The sequence below is a fragment of the Scyliorhinus torazame genome, unplaced genomic scaffold (genome assembly GCF_047496885.1).
Source record: "Scyliorhinus torazame isolate Kashiwa2021f unplaced genomic scaffold, sScyTor2.1 scaffold_1100, whole genome shotgun sequence".
Lineage (NCBI taxonomy): Eukaryota > Metazoa > Chordata > Chondrichthyes > Carcharhiniformes > Scyliorhinidae > Scyliorhinus > Scyliorhinus torazame.
This window is the reverse complement of record NW_027308827.1, coordinates 44,282-67,065: the sequence shown is the minus strand read 5'-3', so window position 1 is coordinate 67,065 and position 22,784 is coordinate 44,282. Positions and strand designations below refer to the sequence as shown.

The following is a 22,784-nucleotide window of genomic DNA, read 5'->3' as shown; positions in this document are numbered from 1 at the left end:
GGGCCCGCTAATGACGTGCCAACGGTGCCTCCTGTACGTGCGTTCTGGAACCCACTCCGCCGCTGTCGAGGTGGCCGGAGAATTGCATTGGCGTCACACCGGTGCCCGCGTGATTTGGACGTCGGGACCAATTCCCCGCCCAATCGCATTTCCCGGCTGTTACACTCGGATTTTAACAATGCCAGAAAAAACTGTTCCCCATTGGTCAGCACGAGGAACCAATCTCATCCTGTCTCTTCCTCAACAAATCTGCGTTTACACAGCTTTACTCTGTATCTAACCCCGTGCTGTACCTGTCCTGGGAGTGTTTGATGGGGACAGTGCAGAGGGAGCTTTACTCTGTATCTAACCCCGTGCTGTACCTGTCCTGGGAGTGTTTGATGGGGACAGTGTAGAGGGAGCTTTACTCTGTATCTAACCCCGTGCTGGACCTGTCCTGGGAGTGTTTGATGGGGACAGTGTAGAGGGAGCTTTACTCTGTATTTCACCCCGTGCTGTACCTGTCCCTGGGAGTGTTTGATGGGGACAGTGTAGAGGGAGCTTTACTCTGTATCTAACCCCGTGCTGTACCTGTCCTGGGAGTGTTTGATGGGGACAGTGTAGAGGAACTTTACTCTGTATCTAACCCCCGTGCTGGACCTGTCCTGGAGTGTTTGATGGGACGGTGTAGAGGGAGCTTTACTCTGTATCCTAACCCCGTGCTGGACCTGTCCTGGAGTGTTTGATGGGGACGGTGTAGAGGAGCTTTACTCTGTATCTAACCCCGTGCTGTACCTGTCCTGGGAGTGTTTGATGGGGGCAGTACAGAGGGAGCTTTACTCTGTATCTAACCCTGAGCCAGCTTGTTTCTTCTCTCCCACAGTTGACCTGTGCAGCGGATAAACTGAAGAACTTTTTGGGCAGTTTGACAACAGACTTCCTCCAGGAGAACCTGGATTCGTTCCTGAATCAGATCCCCAGCGACCTACTGCTCTACCTTGGGTGGGTGTGTTTGCGATGGAGGCCCGGAATCCGTTTCGCTCAGGTCATGGGGGGTCAGTCTTTCAGCCAAAGCTCCGAGGCCCATCCCTCCCATTCAGTCGGCCCTTCCAGTGGCTCCTCGCCCAGCATCAGGAGACCCCAGAACGGTTCACATCCCGGGCAATGTTTTCCGGGATTCTGATCATTGTTGTCATGTACATCATTCCGATCCCTCACATTCCCGATCCCTCACATTCCGATCCCTCACATTCCGATCTCACACATCCCGATCCCACACATCCCCGATCCCAGTCATCCCAATCCCGCACATTCCCAATCCCGCACATTCCCAATCCCACACATTCCCGATCCCAGTCATCCGATCCCAGTCATCCCGATCCCTCACATTCCCGATCCCTCACATTCCTGATCCCTCACATTCCTGATCCTCACATTCCCGATCTCACACATTCCCGATCTCACACATTCCGATCCCACACATTCCCGATCCCAGTCATCCCGATCCCAGTCATCCCATCCCGCACATTCCCAATCCCGCACATTCCCAATCCCGCACATTCCCGATCCCTCACATTCCCGATCCCTCACATTCCTGATCCCTCACATTCCTGATCCCTCACATTCCCGATCCCAGTCATCCGATCCCAGTCATCCCAATCCCGCACATTCCCGATCCTCACATTCCCGATCTCACACATTCCCGATCCCACACATTTCCCGATCCCAGTCATCCGATCCCGCATATTCCCAATCCCGCACATTCCCGATCCCTCACATTCCCGATCCCTCACATTCCTGATCCCTCACATTCCTGATCCCTCACATTCCCGATCCCAGTCATCCCGATCCCAGTCATCCCAATCCCGCACATTCCCGATCCCTCACATTCCCGATCCCTCACATTCCCGATCCCTCACATTCCTGATCCCTCACATTCCCGATCTCACACATTCCCGATCTCACACATTCCCGATCCCACACATTCCCGATCCCAGTCATCCCGATCCCAGTCATCCCAATCCCGCACATTCCCAATCCCGCACATTCCCAATCCCGCACATTCCCGATCCCACACATTCCCGATCCCACACTTCACAATCCCACACTTCCCAATCCCACACATTCACAATCCCGCACATTCCCAATCCCACACATTCCCAATCCCGCACATTCCCAATCCCACACATTCCCTATCCCACACATTCCCAATCCCACACATTCCCGATCCCACACATTACCGATCCCACACATTCCCGATCCCACTCATCCCGATCCCACACATTCCCGATCCCACACATTCCCGATCCCACTCATCCCGATCCCACAGTGCGGCACTCCCTCAGTACTGACCCTCTGACAGTGCGGCACTCCCTCAGTACTGACCCTCTGACAGTGCGGCACTCCCTCAGTACTGACCCTCTGACAGTGTGGCGCTCCCTCAGTACTGACCCTCTGACAGTGCGGCACTCCCTCAGTACTGACCCTCTGACAGTGCGGCGCTCCCTCAGTACTGACCCTCCCACAGTGCGGCACTCCCTCAGTACTGACCCTCTGACAGTGCGGCACTCCCTCAGTACTGACCCTCCCACAGTGCGGCGCTCCCTCAGTACTGACCCTCTGACAGTGCGGCGCTCCCTCAGCACTGACCCACCACAGTGCGGCGCTCCCTCAGTACTGACCCTCTGACAGTGCGGCACTCCCTCAGTACTGACCCTCTGACACTGCGGCACTCCCTCAGTACTGACCCTCTGACAGTGCGGCGCTCCCTCAGTACTGACCCCCTGACAGTGTGGATCTCCCTCAGTACTGACCCTCCGACAGTGCGGCACTCCCTCAGTACTGACCCTCTGACAGTGCGGCACTCCCTCAGTACTGACCCTCTGACAGTGCGGCGCTCCCTCAGTACTGACCCTCTGACAGTGTGGATCTCCCTCAGTACTGACCCTCCGACAGTGCGGCGCTCCCTCAGTACTGACCCTCCGACAGTACGGCGCTCCCTCAGTACTGACCCTCCGACAGTGCGGCACTCCCTCAGTACACCCAAATTAGTGGCATGGTGGGGGGGGGGGGGGGGGGTGACACTGGAAAATGACAATGAGAGTGGGTGGTGAAGAACTAAGCTGGCCAAGACACTGTCAGAGGGTCAGTGCTGAGGGAGTGCCGCACTGTGGTTGAGTCAGTACTGAGGGAGCACCGCACTGTCAGAGGGTCAGTACTGAGGGAGTGCCGCACTGTCAGAGGGTCAGTGCTGAGGGAGCGGCGCACTGTGGGAGGGTCAGTACTGAGGGAGTGCCGCACTGTGGGAGGGTCAGTGCTGAGGGAGCGCCGCACTGTCGGAGGGTCAGTACTGAGGGAGTGCCGCACTGTGGGAGGGTCTGTACTGAGGGAGCGCCGCACTGTCGGAGGGTCAGTACTGAGAGAGTGCTGCACTGTGGGAGGGTCAGTACTGAGGGAGTGCCGCACTGTGGGAGGGTCAGTACTGAGGGAGCGCCGCACTGTGGGAGGGTCAGTACTGAGGGAGTGCCGCACTATCAGAGGGTCAGCACTGAGGGAGCGCCGCGCTGTCAGAGGGTCAGTACTGAGGGAGTGCCGCACTGTGGGAGGGTAAGTACTGAGGGAGCGCCGCACTGTCGGAGGGTCAGTACTGAGGGAGTGCCACACTGTCGGAGGGTCAGTACTGAGGGAGCGCCGCACTGTCAGAGGGTCAGTACTGAGGGAGCGCGGCACTGTGTGAGGGTCAGTACTGAGGGAGCACCGCACTGTTGGAGGGTCAGTACTGAGGGAGCGCCACACTGTGGGAGGGTCAGTACTGAGGGAGCGCCGCACTGTGGGAGGGTCAGTACTGAGGGAACGCCGCACTGTCGGAGGGTCAGTACTGAGGGAGCGCCGCACTGTGGGAGGGTCAGTACTGAGGGAGTGCCGCACTGTCAGAGGGTCAGTACTGAGGGAGCGCCGCACTGTCAGAGGGTCAGTACTGAGGGAGTGCCACACTGTGGGAGGGTCAGTACTGAGGGAGTGCCGCACTGTCAGAGGGTCAGTACTGAGGGAGCGCCGCACTGTGGGAGGGTCAGTACTGAGGGAGCGCGGCACTGTGGGAGGGTCAGTGCTGAGGGAGCGCCGCACTGTCGGAGGGTCAGTACTGAGGGAGTGCCGCACTGTCGGAGGGTCAGTACTGAGGGAGCGCCGCACTGTCAGAGGGTCAGTACTGAGGGAGCGCGGCACTGTGGGAGGGTCAGTACTGAGGGAGCACCGCACTGTTGGAGGGTCAGTACTGAGGGAGCGCCACACTGTCAGAGGGTCAGTACTGAGGGAGCGCTGCACTGTGGGAGGGTCAGTACTGAGGGAACGCCGCACTGTCGGAGGGTCAGTACTGAGGGAGCGCCGCCCTGTGGGAGGGTCAGTACTGAGGGAGTGCCGCACTGTCAGAGGGTCAGTACTGAGGGAGCGCCGCACTGTCAGAGGGTCAGTACTGAGGGAGTGCCGCACTGTGGGAGGGTCAGTACTGAGGGAGTGCCGCACTGTCAGAGGGTAGGTACTGAGGGAGCGCCGCACTGTGGGAGGGTCAGTACTGAGGGAGTGCTGCACTGTCAGAGGGTCAGTACTGAGGGAGTGCCGCACTGCCAGAGGGTCAGTGCTGAGGGAGCGCCGCACTGTGGGAGGGTCAGTACTGAGGGAGTGCCGCACTGTCAGAGGGTCAGTACTGAGGGAGCGCCGCACTGTCAGAGGGTCAGTACTGAGGGAGCGCCGCACTGTCAGAGGGTCAGTACTGACGGAGTGCCGCACTGTCAGAGGGTCAGTACTGAGGGAGCGCCGCACTGTCAGAGGGTCAGTACTGAGGGAGCGCCGCACTGTCAGAGGGTCAGTGCTGAGGGAATTCTGCACTGTCAGAGGGTCAGTACTGAGGGAGTGCCGCACTGTGGGAGGGTCAGTACTGAGGGAGCGCCGCACCATCAGAGGGTCAGTACTGAGGGAGTGCCGCACTGTCAGAGGGTCAGTACTGAGGGAGCGCCGCACCATCAGAGGGTCAGTACTGAGGGAGTGCCGCACTGTCTGAGGGTCAGTACTGAGGGAGCGCCGCACTGTGGGAGGGTCAGTACTGAGGGAGTGCTGCACTGTCAGAGGGTCAGTACTGAGGGAGCGCCGCACTGTCGGAGGGTCAGTACTGAGGGAGTGCCGCACTGTCGGAGGGTCAGGACTGAGGGAGTGCTGCACTGTCAGAGGGTCAGTACTGAGGGAGCGCCGCACTGTCGGAGGGTCAGTACTGAGGGAGTGCTGCACTGTGGGAGGGTCAGTACTGAGGGAGTGCCGCACTGTGGGAGGGTCAGTGCTGAGGGAGCGCCCCACTGTGGGAGGGTCAGTACTGAGGGAGTGCCGCACTGTCGGAGGGTCAGTACTGAGGGAGTGCTGCACTGTGGGTGGGTCAGTACTGAGGGAGTGCCGCACTGTGGGAGGGTCAGTACTGAGGGAGTGCCGCACTGTGGGAGGGTCAGTGCTGAGGGAGCGCCGCACTGTGGGAGGGTCTGTACTGAGGGAGCGCCGCACTGTGGGAGGGTCAGTACTGAGGGAGTGCCGCACTGTCAGAGGGTCAGTACTGAGGGAGCGCTGCACTGTGGGAGGGTCAGTACTGAGGAGGTGCCGCACTGTGGGAGGGTCAGTACTGAGGGAGCGCCGCACTGTGGGAGGGTCAGTACTGAGGGAGTGCCGCACTATCAGAGGGTCAGTACTGAGGGAGCGCCGCGCTGTCAGAGGGTCAGTACTGAGGGAGTGCCGTACTGTGGGAGGGTCAGTACTGAGGGAGTGCCGCACTGTGGGAGGGTCAGTACTGAGGGAGCGCCGCATTGTCAGAGGGTCAGTACTGAGGGAGTGCCGCACTGTCAGAGGGTCAATACTGAGGGAGCGCCACACTGTCAGAGGGTCAGTACTGAGGGAGCGCCGCACTGTCAGAGGGTCAGTACTGAGGGAGCGCCGCACTGTGGGAGGGTCGCACTGTGGGAGGGTCAGTACTGAGGGAGCACCGCACTGTGGGAGGGGCAGTACTGAGGGAGCGCCGCACTGTCAGAGGGTCAGTACTGAGGGAGCGCCGCACTGTCAGAGGGTCAGTACTGAGGGAGCGCCGCACTGTGGGAGGGTCGCACTGTGGGAGGGTCAGTACTGAGGGAGCACCGCACTGTGGGAGGGTCAGTACTGAGGGAGCGCCGCACTGTCGGAGGGTCAGTTCTGAGGGAGTGCCGCACTGTCGGAGGGTCAGTACTGACGGAGTGCCGCACTGTCAGAGGGTCAGTACTGAGGGAGCGCCGCACTGTTGGAGGGTCAGTACTGAGGGAGTGTCGCACTGTGGGAGGGTCAGTTCTGAGGGAGTGCTGCACTGTGGGAGGGTCAGTACTGAGGGAGCGCCGCACTGTGGGAGGGTCAGTACTGAGGGAGCGCCGCACTGTCGGAGGGTCAGTACTGAGGGAGCGCCGCACTGTCAGAGGTCAGTACTGAGGGAGCGCCGCACTGTGGGAGGGTCAGTATTGAGGGAGCGCCGCACTGTGGGAGGGTCAGTTCTGAGGGAGTGCTGCACTGTGGTAGGGTCAGTACTGAGGGAGCGCCGCACTGTGGGAGGGTCACTACTGAGGGAGTGCTGCACTGTGGGAGGGTCAGTACTGAGAGAGTGCCGCACTGTCAGAGGGTCAGTACTGAGGGAGTGCCGCACTGTCAGAGGGTCAGTACTGAGGGAGCGCTGCACTGTGGGAGGGTCAGTACTGAGGTAGCGCCGCACTGTCGGAGGGTCAGTACTGAGGGACTGCTGCACTGTGGGAGGGTCAGTACTGAGGGAGCGCCGCACTGTCAGAGGGTCAGTACTGAGGGAGTGCTGCACTGTGGGGGGGGTCAGTACTGAGGGAGCGCCTCACTGTGGGAGGGTCAGTACTGAGGGAGTGCCGCACTGTGGGAGGGTCAGTACTAATGGAGCGCCGCACTGTGGGAGGGTCAGTACTGAGGGAGTGCCGCACTGTCAGAGGGTCAGTACTGAGGGAGTGCCGCACTGTCAGAGGGTCAGTACTGAGGGAGTGCCGCACTGTCGGAGGGTCAGTACTGAGGGAGCGCCGCACTGTCAGAGGGTCAGTACTGAGGGAGTGCTGCACTGTGGGAGGGTCAGTACTGAGGGTGTGCCGCACTGTGGGAGGGTCAGTACTGAGGGAGCACCGCACTGTCAGAGGGTCAGTACTGAGGGAGTGCCGCACTGTCAGAGGGTCAGTGCTGAGGGAGCGCCGCACTGTGGGAGGGTCAGTACTGAGGGAGCGCCGCACTGTCAGAGGGTCAGTACTGAGGGAGCGCCGCACTGTCGGAGGGTCAGTACTGAGGGAGCGCCGCACTGTCAGAGGGTCAGTACTGAGGGAGCGCGGTACTGTGGGAGGGTCAGTGCTGAGGGAGCGCCGCACTGTCGGAGGGTCAGTACTGAGGGAGTGCCGCACTGTCGGAGGGTCAGTACTGAGGGAGCGCTGCACTGTCAGAGGGTCAGTACTGAGGGAGCGCGGCACTGTGGGAGGGTCAGTACTGAGGGAGCACCGCACTGTTGGAGGGTCAGTACTGAGGGAGCGCCACACTGTCAGAGGGTCAGTACTGAGGGAGCGCTGCACTGTGGGAGGGTCAGTACTGAGGGAACGCCGCACTGTCGGAGGGTCAGTACTGAGGGAGCGCCGCCCTGTGGGAGGGTCAGTACTGAGGGAGTGCCGCACTGTCAGAGGGTCAGTACTGAGGGAGTGCTGCACTGTCAGAGGGTAGGTACTGAGGGAGCGCCGCACTGTGGGAGGGTCAGTACTGAGGGAGTGCTGCACTGTCAGAGGGTCAGTACTGAGGGAGTGCCGCACTGCCAGAGGGTCAGTGCTGAGGGAGCGCCGCACTGTGGGAGGGTCAGTACTGAGGGAGTGCCGCACTGTCAGAGGGTCAGTACTGAGGGAGAGCCGCACTGTCAGAGGGTCAGTACTGAGGGAGCGCCGCACTGTCAGAGGGTCAGTACTGAGGGAGTGCCGCACTGTCAGAGGGTCAGTACTGAGGGAGCGCCGCACTGTCAGAGGGTCAGTACTGAGGGAGCGCCGCACTGTCAGAGGGTCAGTGCTGAGGGAATGCTGCACTGTCAGAGGGTCAGTACTGAGGGAGTGCCGCACTGTGGGAGGGTCAGTACTGAGGGAGCGCCGCACCATCAGAGGGTCAGTACTGAGGGAGTGCCGTACTGTCAGAGGGTCAGTACTGAGTGAGCGCCGCACCATCAGAGGGTCAGTACTGAGGGAGTGCCGCACTGTCTGAGGGTCAGTACTGAGGGAGCGCCGCACTGTGGGAGGGTCAGTACTGAGGGAGTGCTGCACTGTCAGAGGGTCAGTACTGAGGGAGCGCCGCACTGTCGGAGGGTCAGTACTGAGGGAGCGCCGCACTGTCGGAGGGTCAGGACTGAGGGAGTGCTGCACTGTGGGAGGGTCAGTACTGAGGGAGTGCCGCACTGTGGGAGGGTCAGTACTGAGGGAGTGCCGCACTGTGGGAGGGTCAGTGCTGAGGGAGCGCCGCACTGTGGGAGGGTCAGTACTGAGGGAGTGCCGCACTGTGGGAGGGTCTGAACTGAGGGAGCGCCGCACTGTGGGAGGGTCAGTACTGAGGGAGTGCCGCACTGTCAGAGGGTCAGTACAGAGGGAGCGCTGCACTGTGGGAGGGTCAGTACTGAGGAGGTGCCGCACTGTGGGAGGGTCAGTACTGAGGGAGCGCCGCACTGTGGGGGGGTCAGTACTGAGGGAGTGCCGCACTATCAGAGGGTCAGTACTGAGGGAGCGCCGCGCTGTCAGAGGGTCAGTACTGAGGGAGTGCCGCACTGTGGGAGGGTCAGTACTGAGGGAGCGCCGCCTTGTCAGAGGGTCAGTACTGAGGGAGTGCCGCACTGTCAGAGGGTCAGTACTGAGGGAGCGCCACACTGTCAGAGGGTCAGTACTGAGGGAGCGCCGCACTGTCAGAGGGTCAGTACTGAGGGAGCGCCGCACTGTGGGAGGGTCGCACTGTGGGAGGGTCAGTACTGAGGGAGCACCGCACTGTGGGAGGGTCAGTACTGAGGGAGCGCCGCACTGTCAGAGGGTCAGTACTGAGGGAGCGCCGCACTGTCAGAGGGTCAGTACTGAGGGAGCGCCGCACTGTGGGAGGGTCGCACTGTGGGAGGGTCAGTACTGAGGGAGCACCGCACTGTGGGAGGGTCAGTACTGAGGGAGCGCCGCACTGTCGGAGGGTCAGTTCTGAGGGAGTGCCGCACTGTCGGAGGGTCAGTACTGACGGAGTGCCGCACTGTCAGATGGTCAGTACTGAGGGAGCGCCGCACTGTCGGAGGGTCAGTACTGAGGGAGTGCCGCACTGTCGGAGGGTCAGTACTGAGGGAGCGCCGCACTGTTGGAGGGTCAGTACTGAGGGAGTGTCGCACTGTGGGAGGGTCAGTTCTGAGGGAGTGCTGCACTGTGGGAGGGTCAGTACTGAGGGAGCGCCGCACTGTGGGAGGGTCAGTACTGAGGGAGCGCCGCACTGTCGGAGGGTCAGTACTGAGGGAGCGCCGCACTGTCAGAGGTCAGTACGGAGGGAGCGCCGCACTGTGGGAGGGTCAGTATTGAGGGAGCGCCGCACTGTGGGAGGGTCAGTTCTGAGGGAGTGCTGCACTGTGGGAGGGTCAGTACTGAGGGAGCGCCGCACTGTGGGTGGGTCACTACTGAGGGAGTGCTGCACTGTGGGAGTGTCAGTACTGAGGGAGTGCTGCACTGTCAGAGGGTCAGTACTGAGGGAGTGCCGCACTGTCAGAGGGTCAGTACTGAGGGAGTGCCGCACTGTGGGACGGTCAGTACTGAGGGAGTGCTGCACTGTGGGAGGGTCAGTACTGAGGTAGCGCCGCACTGTCGGAGGGACACTACTGAGGGACTGCTGCACTGTGGGAGGGTCAGTACTGAGGGAGCGCCGCACTGTCAGAGGGTCAGTACTGAGGGAGTGCTGCTCTGTGGGGGGGGTCAGTACTGAGGGAGCGCCGCACTGTGGGAGGGTCAGTACTGAGGGAGTGCCGCACTGTGAGAGGGTCAGTACTAATGGAGCGCCGCACTGTGGGAGGGTCAGTACTGAGGGAGTGCCGCACTGTCAGAGGGTCAGTACTGAGGGAGTGCCGCACTGTCAGAGGGTCAGTACTGAGGGAGAGCCGCACTGTCGGAGGGTCAGTACTGAGGGAGCGCCGCACTGTCAGAGGGTCAGTACTGAGGGAGTGCTGCACTGTGGGAGGGTCAGTACTGAGGGAGCTCCGCACTTTGGGAGGGTCAGTACTGAGGGAGCGCCGCACTGTCAGAGGGTCAGTACTGAGGGAGTGCTGCACTGTCGGAGGGACAGTACTGAAGGAGTGCCGCACTGTCAGAGGGTCAGTACTGAGGGAGCGCTGCACTTTCAGAGGGTGAGTACTGAGGGAGTGCCGCACTGTCGGAGGGTCAGTACTGAGGGAGTGCCGCACTGTCAGAGGGTCAGTACTGAGGGAGCGCCGCACTGTCAGAGGGTCAGTACTGAGGGAGTGCCGCACTGTCGGAGGGTCAGTACTGAGGGAGCGCCGCACTGTCAGAGGGTCAGTACTGAGGGAGAGCCGCACTGTTGGAGGGTCAGTACTGAGGGAGCGCCGCACTGTCAGAGGGTCAGTACTGAGGGAGAGCCGCACTGTGGGAGGGTCAGTACTGAGGGAGTGCCACGCTGTCAGAGGGTCAGTGCTGAGGGAGCGCCGCACTGTCAGAGGGTCAGTACTGAGGGAGAGCCGCACTGTGGGAGGGTCAGTACTGAGGGAGTGCCGCACTGTCAGAGGGTCAGTACTGAGGGAGCACCGCACTGTCAGAGGGTCAGTACTGAGGGAGTGCCGCACTGTGGGAGGGTCAGTGCTGAGGGAGCGCCGCACTGTCAGAGGGTCAGTACTGAGGGAGCGCCGCACTGTTGGAGGGTCAGTACTGAGGGAGCGCCGCACTGTCAGAGGCTCAGTACTGAGGGAGTGCTGCACTGTCGGAGGGTCAGTACTGAGGGAGCGCTGCACTGTCGGAGGGTCAGTACTGAGGGAGTGCCGCACTGTCAGAGGGTCAGTACTAAGGGACCGCCGCACTGTGGGAGGGTCAGTACTGAGGGAGTGCTGCACTGTGGGAGGGTCAGTACTGAGGGAGTGCCGCACTGTCAGAGGGTCAGTACTGAGGGAGTGCCGCACTGTCAGAGGGTCAGTACTGAGGGAGGGCTGCACTGTCAGAGGGTCAGTACTGAGGGAGCGCTGCACTGTCAGATGGTCAGTACTGAGGGAGCGCCGCACTGTGGGAGGGTCAGTACTGAGGGAGTGCCGCACTGTGGGAGGGTCAGTACTGAGGGAGCGCTGCACTGTCAGATGGTCAGTACTGAGGGAGCGCCGCACTGTCAGAGGGTCAGTACTGAGGGAGTGCCGCACTGTGGGAGGGTCAGTACTGAGGGAGCGCCGCACTGTGCGAGGGTCAGTACTGAGGGAGTGCTGCACTGTCAGATGGTCAGTACTGAGGGAGTGTTGCACTGTCAGATGGTCAGTACTGAGGGAGCGCCGCACTGTCAGAGGGTCAGTACTGAGGGAGCGCCGCACTGTCAGAGGGTCAGTACTGAGGGAGCGCTGCACTGTCAGGGGGTCAGTACTGAGGGAGTGCCGCACTGTCAGGGGGTCAGTACTGAGGGAGCGCTGCACTGTCCGAGGGTCAGTACTGAGGGAGTGCCGCACTGTGGGAGGGTCAGTACTGAGGGAGCGCTGCACTGTCCGAGGGTCAGTACTGAGGGAGTGCCGCACTGTCAGGGGGTCAGTACTGAGGGAGTGCCGCACTGTGGGAGGGTCAGTACTGAGGGAGCGCCGCACTGTCAGAGGGTCAGTACTGAGGGAGCGCCGCACTGTCAGATGGTCAGTACTGAGGGAGTGTTGCACTGTCAGATGGTCAGTACTGAGGGAGCGCCGCACTGTCAGAGGGTCAGTACTGAGGGAGCGCCGCACTGTCAGAGGGTCAGTACTGAGGGAGCGCTGCACTGTCAGAGGGTCAGTACTGAGGGAGCGCCGCACTGTCAGAGGGTCAGTACTGAGGGAGAGCCGCACTGTGGGAGGGTCAGTACTGAGGGAGTGCCACGCTGTCAGAGGGTCAGTGCTGAGGGAGCGCCGCACTGTCAGAGGGTCAGTACTGAGGGAGAGCCGCACTGTGGGAGGGTCAGTACTGAGGGAGTGCCGCACTGTCAGAGGGTCAGTACTGAGGGAGCACCGCACTGTCAGAGGGTCAGTACTGAGGGAGTGCCGCACTGTGGGAGGGTCAGTGCTGAGGGAGCGCCGCACTGTCAGAGGGTCAGTACTGAGGGAGCGCCGCACTGTTGGAGGGTCAGTACTGAGGGAGCGCCGCACTGTCAGAGGCTCAGTACTGAGGGAGTGCTGCACTGTCGGAGGGTCAGTACTGAGGGAGCGCTGCACTGTCGGAGGGTCAGTACTGAGGGAGTGCCGCACTGTCAGAGGGTCAGTACTAAGGGACCGCCGCACTGTGGGAGGGTCAGTACTGAGGGAGTGCTGCACTGTGGGAGGGTCAGTACTGAGGGAGTGCCGCACTGTCAGAGGGTCAGTACTGAGGGAGTGCCGCACTGTCAGAGGGTCAGTACTGAGGGAGGGCTGCACTGTCAGAGGGTCAGTACTGAGGGAGCGCTGCACTGTCAGATGGTCAGTACTGAGGGAGCGCCGCACTGTGGGAGGGTCAGTACTGAGGGAGTGCCGCACTGTGGGAGGGTCAGTACTGAGGGAGCGCTGCACTGTCAGATGGTCAGTACTGAGGGAGCGCCGCACTGTCAGAGGGTCAGTACTGAGGGAGTGCCGCACTGTGGGAGGGTCAGTACTGAGGGAGCGCCGCACTGTGCGAGGGTCAGTACTGAGGGAGTGCTGCACTGTCAGATGGTCAGTACTGAGGGAGTGTTGCACTGTCAGATGGTCAGTACTGAGGGAGCGCCGCACTGTCAGAGGGTCAGTACTGAGGGAGCGCCGCACTGTCAGAGGGTCAGTACTGAGGGAGCGCTGCACTGTCAGGGGGTCAGTACTGAGGGAGTGCCGCACTGTCAGGGGGTCAGTACTGAGGGAGCGCTGCACTGTCCGAGGGTCAGTACTGAGGGAGTGCCGCACTGTGGGAGGGTCAGTACTGAGGGAGCGCTGCACTGTCCGAGGGTCAGTACTGAGGGAGTGCCGCACTGTCAGGGGGTCAGTACTGAGGGAGTGCCGCACTGTGGGAGGGTCAGTACTGAGGGAGCGCCGCACTGTCAGAGGGTCAGTACTGAGGGAGCGCCGCACTGTCAGATGGTCAGTACTGAGGGAGTGTTGCACTGTCAGATGGTCAGTACTGAGGGAGCGCCGCACTGTCAGAGGGTCAGTACTGAGGGAGCGCCGCACTGTCAGAGGGTCAGTACTGAGGGAGCGCTGCACTGTCAGGGGGTCAGTACTGAGGGAGTGCCGCACTGTCAGGGGGTCAGTACTGAGGGAGCGCTGCACTGTCCGAGGGTCAGTACTGAGGGAGTGCCGCACTGTGGGAGGGTCAGTACTGAGGGAGCGCTGCACTGTCCGAGGGTCAGTACTGAGGGAGTGCCGCACTGTCAGGGGGTCAGTACTGAGGGAGTGCCGCAATGTGGGAGGGTCAGTACTGAGGGAGCGCCGCACTGTCAGAGGGTCAGTACTGAGGGAGCGCTGCACTGTCAGATGGTCAGTACTGAGGGAGCGCCGCACTGTCAGAGGGTCAGTACTGAGGGAGCGCTGCACTGTCAGATGGTCAGTACTGAGGGAGCGCCGCACTGTCAGAGGGTCAGTACTGAGGGAGTGCCGTACTGCGGGAGGGTCAGTACTGAGGGAGCGCCGCACTGTGGGAGGGTCAGTACTGAGGGAGCGCCGCACTGCGGGAGGGTCAGTACTGAGGGAGTGCCGCACTGTCAGAGGGTCAGTACTGAGGGAGCGCCGCACTGTGGGAGGGTCAGTACTGAGGGAGTGCCGCACTGTCAGAGGGTCAGTGCTGAGGGAGTGCCGCACTGTCAGAGGGTCAGTACTGAGGGAGCGCCGCACTGTCAGAGGGTCAGTACTGAGGGAGCGCCGCACTGTGGGAGGGTCAGTACTGAGGGAGTGCCGCACTGTCAGAGGGTCAGTGCTGAGGGAGTGCCGCACTGTCAGAGGGTCAGTACTGAGGAAGTGCCGCACTGTCAGAGGGTCAGTGCTGAGGGAGCGCCGCACTGTGGGAGGGTCAGTACTGAGGGAGCGCCGCACTGTGGGAGGGTCAGTACTGAGGGAGCGCCGCACTGTGGGAGGGTCAGTACTGAGGGAGCGCCGCACTGTGGGAGGGTCAGTACTGAGGGAGCGCCGCACTGTGGGAGGGTCAGTACTGAGGGAGTGCCGCACTGTCAGAGGGTCAGTACTGAGGGAGCGCCGCACTGTGGGAGGGTCAGTACTGAGGGAGCGCCGCACTGTGGGAGGGTCAGTACTGAGGGAGTGCCGCACTGTCAGAGGGTCAGTACTGAGGGAGTGCTGCACTGTCGGAGGGTCAGTACTGAGGGAGTGCCGCACTGTCGGAGGTTCAGTACTGAGGGAGCGCCGCACTGTGGGAGGGTCAGTACTGAGGGAGTGCCGCACTGTCGGAGGGTCAGTACTGAGGGAGCGCCGCACTGTCAGAGGGTCAGTACTGAGGGAGTGCCGCACTGTGGGAGGGTCAGTACTGAGGGAGTGCCGCACTGTGGGTGGGTCAGTACTGAGGGAGCGCCGCACTGTCAGAGGGTCAGTACTGAGGGAGTGCCGCACTGTGGGAGGGTCAGTACTGAGGGAGCGCCGCACTGTGGGAGGGTCAGTACTGAGGGAGTGCCGCACTGTGGGAGGGTCAGTACTGAGGGAGCACCACACTGTGGGAGGGTCAGTACTGAGGGAGTGCCGCACTGTCAGAGGGTCAGTACTGAGGGAGTGCCGCACTGTCAGAGGGTCAGTACTGAGGGAGCGCTGCACTATCAGAGGGTCAGTACTGAGGGAGTGCCGCACTGTGGGAGGGTCAGTACTGAGGGAGCGCCGCACTGTCAGAGGGTCAGTACTGAGGGAGCACCGCACTGTCAGAGGGTCAGTACTGAGGGAGTGCCGCACTGTCAGAGGGTCAGTAATGAGGGAGTGCCGCACTGTCAGAGGGTCAGTACTGAGGGAGTGCTGCACTGTCTGAACATCCTGGTTGAGCGCAGTTTGGGAGATATTGCCGAAACAGTGCCGCGGTTAGCCCAGTTTCCCGAGGGTGAGCCGGGAGAGGGACGGGCAGAGGGCGGAGGGCTCTCGGTCCCGGATCTGACGTCTTCCCTCGTCTCCTTCCCAGGGAGGAGTACACCTGCCGGCGGTTCGCCAAGGCCTGCGGGACATTCCTGGAGAAGGTGGTCGATATTCGGCTGGAGCTGTTGCCGCGGAGTTCGCCCGTGCGCGGCTGCGTGCGAGACGCCGCCGTCCGATGCCTGGTAAGTACCCTGACCCGGGGAAAGAGGGCATCCGCTTGCAGGGTCTCCACTGGTCTGCAGCGGGTTCGGGCCGGGGAGGAAATCTCAGTGCGGGGGCCTCCGGCGGTGGGCAGGGGGGGGTGGGGGGGGATGGCCTCCGACTCGCCGGGAAGGAGCAAACTACGCAGGCGGAACAAGGGCTTGAGATCTCCGGAAACGGGCAGGGCCATTTTGGACGCTGTGCAATTCTCCGCCACACTGACTGTGGCGGCTGAGACACTGGAGATATTCAAGACTTAAATGGATAGATTTCTAGACACGAAAGGCGTCGAGGGGTTTGGGGAGTGGAGGAGAGACACATTAAAATAGAGGATCAGCTGTGTTCACATTGACTGGCGGAGCACATTGCATACGCTGAATGGCTGACTCCTGTCCTGGGAGTGTTTGATGGGGACAGTGTAGAGGGAGCTTTACTCTGTATCTAACCCCGTGCTGTACCTGTCCTGGGAGTGTTTGATGGGGACAGTGTAGAGGGAGCTTTACTCTGTATCTAACCCCATGCTGTACCTGTCCTGGGAGTGTTTGATGGGGACAGTATAGAGGGAGCTTTACTCTGTATCTAACCCCGTGCTGTACCTGTCCTGGGAGTGTTTGATGGGGACAGTGTAGAGGGAGCTTTACTCTGTATCTAACCCCGTGCTGTACCTGTCCTGGGAGTGTTTGATGGGGACAGTATAGAGGGAGCTTTACTCTGTATCTAACCCCGTGCTGTACCTGTCCTGGGAGTGTTTGATGGGGACAGTGTAGAGGGAGCTTTACTTTGTATCTAACCCCGTGCTGTACCTGTCCTGGGTGTGTTTGATGGGGACAGTGTAGAGGGAGCTTTACTCTGTATCTAACCCCGTGCTGTACCTGTCCTGGGAGAGTTTGATGAGGACAGTGTAGAGGAAGCTTTACTCTGTATCTAACCCCGTGCTGTACCTGTCCTGGGAGTGTTTGATGGGGACAGTGTAGAGGGAGCTTTACTTTGTATCTAACCCCGTGCTGTACCTGTCCCGGGAGTGTTTGACGGGGACAGTGTAGAGGAAGCTTTACTCTGTATCTAACCCCGTGCTGTACCTGTCCTGGGAGTGTGTGATGGGGACAGTGTAGAGGGAGCTTTACTCTGTATCTAACCCCGTGCTGTACCTGTCCTGGGAGTGTTTGATGGGGACAGTGTAGAGGTAGCTTTACTCTGTATCTAACCCCGTGCTGTACCTGTCCTGGGAGTGTTTGATGGGGACAGTGTAGAGGGAGCTTTACTCTGTATCTAACCCCGTGCTGTACCTGTCCCGTGAGTGTTTGATGGGGACAGTGTAGAGGGAGCTTTACTCTGTATCTAACCCCGTGCTGTACCTGTCCTGGGAGTGTTTGTTGGGGACAGTGTAGAGGTAGCTTTACTCTGTATCTAACCCCGTGCTGTACCTGTCCTGGGAGTGTTTGATGGGGACAGTGTATAGGGAGCTTTACTCTGTATCTAACCCCATGCTGAACCTGTCCTGGGAGTGTTTGATGGGGACAGTGCAGAGGGAGCTTTACTCTGTATCTAACCCCGTGATGTACCTGTCCTGGGAGTGTTTGATGGGGACAGGATAGAAGGAGCTTTACTCTGTATCTAACCCCGTGCTGTACCTGTCCTGGGAGTGTTTGATGGGGACAGTGTAGAGGGAGCTTTACTCTGTATCTAACCCCGTGCTGTACCTGTCCTGGGAGTGTTTGATGGGGACAGTGCAGAGGGAGCTTTACTCTGTATCTAACCACGTGCTGTACCTGTCCTGGGAGTGTTTGATGGGGACAGTGCAGAGGGAGCTTTACTCTTTATCTAACCCCGTGCTGTACCTGTGCTGGGAGTGTTTGATGGGGACAGTGTAGAGGGAGCTTTACTCTGTGTCTAACCCCGTGCTGTACCTGTCCTGGGAGTGTCTGATGGGGACAGTGTAGAGGGAGCTTTACTCTGTATCTAACCCCGTGATGTACCTGTCCTGGGAGTGTTTGATGGGGACAGTGCAGAGGGAGCTTTCCTCTGTATCTAACCCCGTGCTGTACCTGTCCTGGGAGTGTTTGATGGGGACAGTGCAGAGGGATCTTTACTCTGTATCTAACCCCGTGCTGTACCTGTCCTGGGAGTGTTTGATGGGGACAGTGTAGAGGGAGATTTACTCTGTATCTAACCCCGTGCTGTACCTGTCCTGGGAGTGTTTGATGGGGACAGTGTAGAGGGAGCTTTACTCTGTATCTAACCCTGTGCTGTACCTGTCCTGGGAGTGTTTGATGGGGACAGTGCAGAGGGAGCTTTACTCTGTATCTAACCCCGTGCTGTACCTGTCCTGGGAGTGTTTGATGGGGACAGTGCAGAGGGAGCTTTACTCTGTATCTAACCCCGTGATGTACCTGTCCTGGGAGTGTTTGATGGGGACAGTGTAGAGGGAGCTTTACTCTGTATCTAACCCCATGCTGTACCTGTCCTGGGAGTGTTTGATGGGGTCAGTGTAGAGGGAGCTTTACTCTGTATCTAACCCGGTGCTGTACCTGTCCTGGGAGTGTTTGTTGGGGACTGTGCAGAGGGAGCTTTACTCTGTATCTAACCCCGTGCTGTACCTGTCCTGGGAGTGTTTGATGGGGACAGTGCAGAGGGAGCTTTACCCTGTATCTAATCCCGTGCTGTACCTGTGCTGGGAGTGTTTGATGGGGACAGTGTAGAGGGAGCTTTACTCTGTGTCTAACCCCGTGCTGTACCTGTCCTGGGAGTGTCTGATGGGGACAGTGTAGAGGGAGCTTTACTCTGTATCTAACCCCGTGCTGTACCTGTCCTGGGAGTGTTTGATGGGGACAGTCTAGAGGGAGCTTTACTCTGTATCTAACCCCGTGCTGTACCTGTCCTGGGAGTGTTTGATGGGGACAGTGTAGAGCGAGCTTTACCCTGTATCTAATCCCGTGCTGTACCTGTGCTGGGAGTGTTTGATGGGGACAGTGTAGAGGGAGCTTTACTCTGTATCTAACCCCGTGCTGTACCTGTCCTGGGAGTGTCTGATGGGGACAGTGTATAGGGAGCTTTACTCTGTATCTAACCCCGTGCTGTACCTGTCCTGGGAGAGTTTGATGGGGACAGTGTAGAGGGAGCTTTACTCTGTATCTAACCCTGTGCTGTACCTGTCCTGGGAGTGTTTGATGGGGACAGTGTAGAGGGAGCTTTACTCTGTATCGAACCCCGTGCTGTGCCTGTCCTGGGAGTGTTTGATGGGGACAGTGTAGAGGGAGCTTTACTCTGTATCTAACCCCGTGCTGCACCTGTCCCGGGAGTGTTTGATGGGGACAGTGTAGAGGGAGCTTTACTCTGTATCTAACCCCGTGCTGTGCCTGTCCTGGGAGTGTTTGATGGAGACAGTGTAGAGGGAGCTTTACTCTGTATCTAACCCCGTGCTGTGCCTGTCCTGGGAGTGTTTGATGGGGTCAGTGTAGACGGAGCTTTACTCTGTATCTAACCCCGTGCTGCACCTGTCCCGGGTGTGTTTGATGGGGACAGTGTAGAGGGAGCTTTACTCTGTATCTAACCCCGTGCTGTACCTGTCCTGGGAGTGTGTGATGGGGACAGTGGAGAGGGAGCTTTACTCAGTATCTAACCCCGTGCTGTACCTGTCCTGGGAGTGTGTGATGGGGACAGTGGAGAGGGAGCTTTACTCAGTATCTAACCCCGTGCTGTACCTGTCCTGGGAGTGTTTGATGGGGACAGTGTAGAGGGAGCTTTACTCTGTATCTAACCCCGTGCTGTACCTGTCCTGGGAGTGTTTGATGGGGACAGTGTAGAGGGAGCTTTACTCTGTATCTAACCCCGTGCTGTACCTGTCCTGGGAGTGTTTGATGGGGACAGTGTAGAGGGAGCTTTACTCTGTATCTAACCCCGTGCTGTACCTGTCCTGGGAGTGTTTGATGGGGACAGTGTAGAGGGAGCTTTACTCTGTATCTAACCCCGTGCTGTACCTGTCCTGGGAGTGTTTGATGGGGACAGTGTAGAGGGAGCTTTACTCTGTATCTAACCCCGTGCTGTACCTGTCCTGGGAGTGTTTGATGGGGACAGTGTAGAGGGAGCTTTACTCTGTATCTAACCCCGTGCTGTACCTGTCCTGGGAGTGTTTGATGGGGACAGTGTAGAGGGAGCTTTACTCTGTATCTAACCCCGTGCTGTACCTGTCCTGGGAGTGTTTGATGGGGACAGTGTAGAGGGAGCTTTACTCTGTATCTAACCCCGTGCTGTACCTGTCCTGGGAGTGTTTGATGGGGACAGTGTAGAGGGAGCTTTACTCTGTATCTAACCCCGTGCTGTACCTGTCCTGGGAGTGTTTGATGGGGACAGTGCAGAGGGAGCTTTACTCTGTATCTAACCCCGTGCTGTACCTGTCCTCGGAGTGTTTGATGGGGACAGTGCAGAGGGAGCTTTACTCTGTATCTAACCCCGTGATGTACCTGTCCTGGGAGTGTTTGATGGGGACAGTGTAGAGGGAGCTTTACTCTGTATCTAACCCCGTGCTGTACCTGTCCTGGGAGTGTTTGATGGGGACAGTGTAGAGGGAGCTTTACTCTGTATCTAACCCCGTGCTGTACCTGTCCTGGGAGTGTTTGATGGGGACAGTGCAGAGGGAGCTTTACTCTGTATCTAACCCCGTGCTGTACCTGTCCAGGGAGTGTTTGATGGTGACAGTGCAGAGGGAGCTTTACCCTGTATCTAACCCCGTGCTGTACCTGTCCTGGGAGTGTTTGATGGGGACAGTGCAGAGGGAGCTTTACTCTGTATCTAACCCCGTGCTGTACCTGTCCTGGGAGTGTTTGATGGTGACAGTGCAGAGGGAGCTTTACCCTGTATCTAACCCCGTGCTGTACCTGTCCTGGGAGTGTTTGATGGGGACAGTGTAGAGGGAGCTTTACTCTGTATCTAACCCCGTGCTGTACCTGTCCTGGGAGTGTTTGATGGGGACAGTGTAGAGGGAGCTTTACTCTGTATCTAACCCCGTGATGTACCTGTCCTGGGAGTGTTTGATGGGGACAGTGTAGAGGGAGCTTTACTCTGTATCTAACCCCGTGCTGTACCTGTCCTCGGAGTGTTTGATGGGGACAGTGCAGAGGGAGCTTTACTCTGTATCTAACCCCGTGATGTACCTGTCCTGGGAGTGTTTGATGGGGACAGTGTAGAGGGAGCTTTACTCTGTATCTAACCCCGTGCTGTACCTGCCCTGGGAGTGTTTGATGAGGACAATGTAGAGGGAGCTTTACTCTGTATCTAACCCCGTGCTGTACCTGTCCTGGGAGTGTTTGATGGGGACAGTGTAGAGGGAGCTTTACTCTGTATCTAACCCCGTGCTGTACCTGTCCTGGGAGTGTTTGATGGGGACAGTGTAGAGGGAGCTTTACTCTGTATCTAACCCCGTGCTGTACCTGTCCTGGGAGTGTTTGATGGGGACAGTGTAGAGGGAGTTTTACTCTGTATCTAACGTGGTAACTGAAATGGATGATCCAGTGCCTGATATTCCAGAGTAAATGTTGGCGGCTTTCAGGATGGATAGTGCCGTCTGATTGTCTCTCTGTTCCAGAATAAGGGTGTTTCCAGCTTGGATGAGTCTGATGTTGGAAAGTTGGGAATGCTGGTGTGCGAGTTCACAGATCGGAATATCACGGATCTCCCCGACAGTGTATTTGCTGCCGTGGTAACAAAGTTGGGTCGATGTCAACAGTTCCACAGCACTGCGAAGAACAGCCTGAACTCCAAGCTGCTGAGAATATTTGGGTTAGTCCCATTCGATATCCCTCTGGCTGTAGTCGAATAGCCAACCGGCGCGGTTATGGGATATTGGTGCAGGACCGTCGCGTGGGGGTAGGTGTGAGCGGGTGGGGGGGGGGGGGGGCGGGAGGGGGCAGGGGCACACTGATGGATAGACACGCACCCGCATGTGGGACTACAGCCAGTGTGAAACCCTCCAAGGCGTTGACATTGAAAATAGCCTTTCCCGCCACCACTCAATAATCTGTCACCGAACCAGCCTCCCCGAACAGGCGGCGGAACGTGGCGACTAGGGGCTTTTCGCAGTAACTTCATTTGAAGCCTACTTGTGACAATAAGCGATTTTCATTCATTCATTCATTCATTAACTCCTATCCCTGCCTCCAGATCCCTTAATATCTTTTATTTCACACATTTAGAGTCCAATTCTTTTTTTTTTCCAATTAAGGGGCAATTCAGCGCGGCCAATCCACCTCACCTGCACATCTTTGGGTTGTGGGGGCGAAACCCACGCAGGCACGGGGAGATGTGCCAAACTCCACACGGACAGTGACCCAGAGCCGGGATCGAACCCGGGACCCCGGCGCCGTGCAAAATCCACCAGTTTCTCCGTCGATTATCACTGTCTCCTGGCACTCCCGCACCTTTTTCTCCATCTAGACGTCCAGCCTACGAGCCGGGATGGGCCCAAACAGTCCGTTGTGGAGCGGGAGCCGGCAAATGTACGAGCGCTCGCTCCATGGCCGCCACCGGAAGTTCCAGCTTCGACTGCGGTGTGTGGGAGAGAGTTCCAAACCTCGACCACCCTTCGAGTGAAGAAATTCTTCCGAGCATCGGAAAGGGCCATTTTACAAGTCGCGCTCCCTATTAATCTGACAACAGCTTCCTCACACTCGCTCGCTTGTAATACAATGCTCCGGAGCCAAACAAGGAATGAGACCTTTCAAATCCCGGCAACGAGCCCCCAATTTTGTCAAGATCCCGGACGAGCCCCCAATTTTGTCAAGATCCCGGACGAACCCCCAATTTTGCCATGATCCCGGACGTGAACCCAACTATTTTTAATCTCTAAAATTGTGAGGAAATGCTACTCAGGAGTGAAAACGCTGACCAATAGGCGTATTTTATGTCAAAACAAACTTTAATTTAAACACAGAATTAACCACATCACCAGCAAAGAAACCGCTTTACGGTTAACAGTTACAACAGTGGTTAAGTCAAAGAGAAAAGCTTAACTTACTTCCTAAACCTGCCACTATATTCCAAGCATTGTGGATAGCACAATTGCTTCACAGCTCCAGGGTCCCAGGTTCGATTCCGGCTTGGGTCACTGGCTGTGCGGAGTCTGCACGTCCTCTCCCCGCGTCTGCGTGGGTTTCCTCCGGGTGCTCCGGTTTCCTCCCACAGTCCAAAGATGTGCAGGTTAGGTGGATTGGCCATGATAAATTGCCCTTAGTTTCCAAAATTGCCCTTAGTGTTGGGTGGTGTTACTGGGTTATGGGGATAGGGTGGAGGT

General features: G+C 58.7%; 1 protein-coding gene across 1 annotated transcript in view; it reads left to right on the top strand.

Annotated features, from left to right (window-relative positions):
• Positions 1–862: 862 nt before the first annotated feature.
• LOC140407024 (otoancorin-like) overlaps positions 863–22,784 on the top strand; it is a gene marked incomplete at its 5' end in the record, with an annotated part of 58,747 nt that continues 36,825 nt past the window's right edge. Inside the window, 3 exons of the mRNA XM_072494806.1 lie at positions 863–981; positions 15,345–15,480; positions 21,081–21,274. Of these exons, the coding sequence (XP_072350907.1) occupies positions 863–981; positions 15,345–15,480; positions 21,081–21,274 (449 nt within the window). The remainder of the gene's footprint in view (positions 982–15,344; positions 15,481–21,080; positions 21,275–22,784) is intronic.